This window comes from Vigna radiata, chromosome 4 (assembly GCF_000741045.1).
Source record: "Vigna radiata var. radiata cultivar VC1973A chromosome 4, Vradiata_ver6, whole genome shotgun sequence".
NCBI classification, from domain to species: domain Eukaryota; kingdom Viridiplantae; phylum Streptophyta; class Magnoliopsida; order Fabales; family Fabaceae; genus Vigna; species Vigna radiata.
Genome location: NC_028354.1, coordinates 5,560,403 through 5,565,424, shown reverse-complemented (window position 1 = coordinate 5,565,424; position 5,022 = coordinate 5,560,403). Strand labels below are relative to the sequence as shown.

General features: G+C 37.4%; 1 protein-coding gene across 2 annotated transcripts; it reads right to left on the bottom strand.

Annotated features, from left to right (window-relative positions):
• On the bottom strand, positions 1-4,249 carry LOC106759345 (ethylene-responsive transcription factor RAP2-7). 2 transcript variants are annotated; one of them, XM_014642480.2, is made up of 11 exons: positions 4,071-4,249; positions 3,181-3,945; positions 2,966-2,991; positions 2,756-2,786; positions 2,556-2,643; positions 2,326-2,471; positions 1,982-2,026; positions 1,766-1,869; positions 1,547-1,671; positions 1,123-1,236; positions 1-568 (listed from the first exon to the last, which is right to left on the bottom strand). In XM_014642480.2, the coding sequence occupies exons 2-11, from the start codon at positions 3,642-3,644 to the stop codon at positions 284-286; spliced, it is 1,428 nt and encodes a 475-aa protein (XP_014497966.1). In that variant the 5' UTR covers positions 3,645-3,945; positions 4,071-4,249; the 3' UTR covers positions 1-283. The 2 variants fall into 2 exon arrangements, with proteins under 2 accessions (XP_014497966.1, XP_014497967.1); XM_014642481.2 differs by lacking the exon at positions 1,982-2,026 and having other exon boundaries at positions 4,071-4,248.
• Positions 4,250-5,022: the final 773 nt, after the last annotated feature.

Here is a 5,022-nt window from a genome sequence, read left to right as displayed (position 1 = left end):
AGAACAGAGTAAACGTGCGCAGGTGTAGTCAAATAAAGTTGTGAAATTTGCATACAAAGAGCCCACACTCACAAAATTGGCAGGCGAATACACTAGTTTTGAAGATAAGAGGATTCTAGTATAGAATTGGTGCTCTCGAAAATCGTTTTTTTCTTTTCTTCATACACGAATGGGCATAATGGTTCTTAACCAAGAGGAGTAATCAGTATCTAAGTATTCATCAAGCAGTAACAGAATTATACAACAAAAGGTCTGTTGCAATTTACCATTTTTACTTGCATTACTAGATAGGACGGGATGGTGCCTGAGTGGACTTGACCTCGTAATAGAATTGAGGTGTATTGCTACCTGGTGCACTGGCTGAAGTGAAACAGAGGTTCTGCGGAATTGAGTTCACTGATTTTGTTGGAAAGATGGCATTCGGTGGAAAGGTAGCTGAAATTGAGAATCCTGATGATGCTGCAGTAGAGAACGGTGGTACTGGGCTGGCAGTAACCTGACCATGTGTTTGCCACGCCCAGTTGGGGACTCCCTTTGAAGGATCTATGCCGATTCTCTCTGCTCTTTCCTGTAAAATATTTCAACAATCTTTCAAAGGTACGCATATAGTTATCTTCTTGTGCGACAAACCACACGGTAATGCTGGTATCAAGTCGTATTAATGCATGAAGTATCTCCTCCATGTAGGATACAAATTTGAAAAGGAATGTCGACGGAAATATTATTCCCATGCCGAGTTGGTTTGTCATTAAATTTTACAGCTCATTCATTACCAAAAATATATTTATGAATTACTATAACCAATTTATGGACTCACCACTTTAACTACAGTTTTTCAACGTATTTGGGAACAACTCTTCTTGTCAAAAAGGAATAAGTGACAGCTACTTATCAAATAGAGACAAATTCCTTGAAAAGTTAGATTGCACCAAAAGTTGATAAAGATAGTATGTAAACGGTAAGGAGGATTCCACAGACATAAAACTCAACTTCGAATGTTATGTCAAAATGAAAAGTTGAACGTTTCTCTTTGATCTAAGGTAGACATACACTACGAAAATGTTTGTATGGAAGCATTTAACAACGAAACAAGAAATCGGTTGCACAGGCAATTGAACTCACCAGATTGGGAAAGAAAGTGTAATGTGCGGCGTTCCATACAGAAGGACGCTCTTCAGTTACAACATGCCTTTTCAAAGAAGGATCACCAATAACTGGACTAAAATTAGTCTCCATCTGTAAATAAAGAGAATCACCCTATCATGACCATTAATTAATTACTAACATATAAATGTGAAGCAATTACCAAACAATGCCGGAAACCATGTTTCATAAAGATCAATATTGTCAAAGGAAAGCAGGCCGTAATTAACTACATGTGAACCCACAAAGGACAGAAAAGCTTTGTTTCTGTTAAAAAATCTTCCCACCATTCATGACCTATGAAGAGTGTTACGGAGCTAGCTAAAGGAAATAAAGGTTATAATGTGATATAGACATTTGCCCCCGAGCTTAAAGTAAACCAAGATGAAAAGTTCAATTATACCCTTGAAATTCTTCCGGGGTGCGTGCTGTATGGGACTTGCTGGAACTGAAGATGACCTATGTTTTCTTTGGGACCATGTCCTGGAGTTGCTATGCCCAGATTGAGATCAAGATCGTGATTGCCTCCTGTGTTGAATTTTAACATTCATCATTTAATTTTAACTCTGACAATCAATTGGAAATAAATATAACAGAAGAGTATCTTGCTATGAAGTACTACCTTCATTGATAGCTTCAGGTTTCATTTCGCTGTCATATGTACTTGGCTCAAAGTTAGTCACTGCCTCTCTTCCATTGCACTTGATTGCTGCCTTGTCATAAGCCCTGGTTTCCAGAAAATCAAAAGGGAGACATGTTGGTTCGAACCGTAATTAGCTTTGAAAATTCAGGGAAAGGGTTCAGTGCAGGAAAAATGTAATTCATGTATCATTAGGACCTTGCAGCTTCTACTTCGCTGTCGAAAAGCCCAAGATATATATACCTGCACGAAAGCATTGCAATCTCTAAAACAACAAAAACACCTCTGCCAATCGTTTCTGTGAAACAGGCATCCTAGAGAAGTTTCTCCAAACATGGAAAAAGCCCTATAGAGTAAAGACCGATTGACTACCAAGCTGGAAACAATTCCCTTCGAATTCGTACTTCAGTTATACCAACAGGTACAGCTGATTGCAATAGGAACTTAAAATCGTACTAGTAGCTTTTTCTCGTACAACGTATAGATTCCATAAACGTAGGCATGCTGCTACATCAGTACACAAAAAAAAAATAGATACTCACTTTTTTCCAAGGAATTGTCCCATTCGAGCTTCCCACCGGCCACATTTGTGAAGTGTCACTCCCCGGTATTTTGAACTCCCCCTTGAGAAACCGGTACTGTGACGGCGGAGTATGTGCACGAACTCCTCCTTGGAAAGAGTTTTCATCTGTTCATCATTAATAACTAGTGAAAAACCAATCGCAAGCTCCACTTAGATTCAAATTCACAGAAAGCTTATGCGTTTTCCAACCTGTTTTAAATCCTCCTCATAATCAACAAGATTAAAATTGATATCCGCATCAAGTCCCCTGAACTTAATTGCAGCTCGATCATAGGCCCTAAATTTGAACATTCCGAGTCAATTAAGGAAGACACCAATCAAACAAAGGAAGGTTTCATTAATAAAGAAAACTACGACAAAGGATATTAAAAAATGGGCAAAAAGTTTACCTGGCTGCGGCATGAGCGGTGTCAAATCCGCCTACAATGAATAACAATCTAATCAAAAGAAGCTAAAAATAGCAAGGAAGCATCGAATAATAAACTCAAATATATATCTATACGTATATTAATAAAAAATAATATATGTAAATGAAAAAAAAAAAACTCAATTATATATATAAATGGAAAAAAAAATCAATCAAAAATACAAATCCATACCCAAATAGACTTGTTTCCCGCAATCCCTACATCAAACAAGAAACTAATTTAGGTCAATTATGTTGTACTTTCAAATTCCACCATGATTAACCACATTAAAATTTGAAAGCAAATAATTAGAGTTACTTCAACTCAAACCCTAATAAAAAGGGAATATAATATATAATAATCAATAATCAAGAGATGCTAAAATGAACAATGAGAACTGCACGAACCAGATATGCGATTCCCATCGTCCGGTCCTTCTGTAGAAGGTGACTCCTCTGTACTGAGAGCTCCGAGACCGTGGACCTCTCCTACTCTTCTTCACCTGAGGTTGTTGCTGAACCTGAACCACCTTCACCTCGCCGTTTTGGCGATCCAGCGAGAGATCCACCAAACTCTTCCTATCCTGAAAAGACGACGTCGAACTCTGTCCTTGCCAATTCTCCGCGCTCGCGGGAAACAGCTCCTTCGTCGCTGAGACGACGACGTCGTCCGCACCTTCGACCTTAAGGATTCCGAAATTGAAGGTGAACACGTCACCGGCGCGTGTCGAACACGAGTCCTCGTTGCTCGAACCTTCGGCATTCACCACGGAGGAATTCGAAGTTCCCGAAGAAGCTTCGGGAAACTTGTCCAACAGCATCACCGAGTCTTGGCTCTGAGTCGAGTCGGCATTCAGATTAAGATCCAACATGACGCTAAATCTTCTTCTACTAGGTATTTTTCAACTCTGATTTTCTTTCTATTTTATTATTTGTATCACTTACGCGCTTTATTATTACTATTAATTCGAACTACAACACAGCAAACTAATATTTCTTCAACGTCAGCGGAGAATCTCTTTTTCTCTTCAACCGATGGTTACAACAAGGAAAATCGATCCAATAAAAGGAAACGACCAATTATTACACGTAAAATGTAACCTAAACGGTTGAAGACGCGATATCTGAGGGTATATTTCGGTGTATAAAGAGCTTCTTCGACGAACAAGGAATCTGCAGTGGAACAGAAGAAAAGAGAGGGAAAAGAGAATTAGTAGGTTCTCCGGCAACTGTGAGTTCGACGGAGAAATTATCCGGCGACCGGAAGAGCGGAGGAGGAGGAAGAGAGGAAAACTCACAGAAGGCGTGAGAAGGAAGCACTGCGAGGTTTGGTAGTTGCATTTATAGTTCCCTTGCGATGATTTCAGAAACGGAGAGAATAAAACTTTGGGGGCTACGGGATTCCATGGCACCGGAGAGAGTGAGAGGTAACAGGATCCAAAACGGAACACTTAATATAAAAGCTCTGACCCATTTTATGAGATGATGGAATATATAAACATTTTCTCTCTCATGGTTCCAACTTCTAACCGGTTGGTACGGTCACCGGTCAAGCGAAGGAGATTTATTATTTCATTTTTTAATTTTTATTACTGTGTAACACACAGTCCAGTTGTGGTCTCGTCGACGGAAACAGCCATCCACCACTAACGGCTGGGTTCCTTGTTATACGTATCAGAAAGAGGTAATAAGGGCGTTTTTGGTACAAAGTATCACATGCCCAAATTTTCTCATCTCTCTCACCCACTAATAACTAAATACTGTTGTAAAGAAAATAATTAATGTAGTATATATAAGAAAATAATTAATGTTCGACCATATAACATTTTGATATTATTACTTAATTCTAATTTAGTGATAATCTCAATACATTGTTAGTTAATAATATAAAAGTATTTATATGTATATTTTATATAGATTCTAATCATTCTTCTATTATTATGTTAGAAGTGAATTTTTAAGTTTAATTTATACATATACGATCTAGTTAGATAGATTTTAATCAATGATTTTAATATTATATTAAAAATGAATTTTAAGTTTAACTTAATTCTATAAAATCGATTTATAAAATAAAATATGTATTTATTTATATATTGATCTAGTAATATGACTTCCAACTATTAATTGTATAAAAAATTAATTAAAATAGCATGTCTTGGAGTACTTTTGCGTTATTTGTATTTTTCAAATCCTAAAAATTAGAGAAAAAAAAAATCCTGTTGGGAAGATAATCCTTCCATGTTGGAT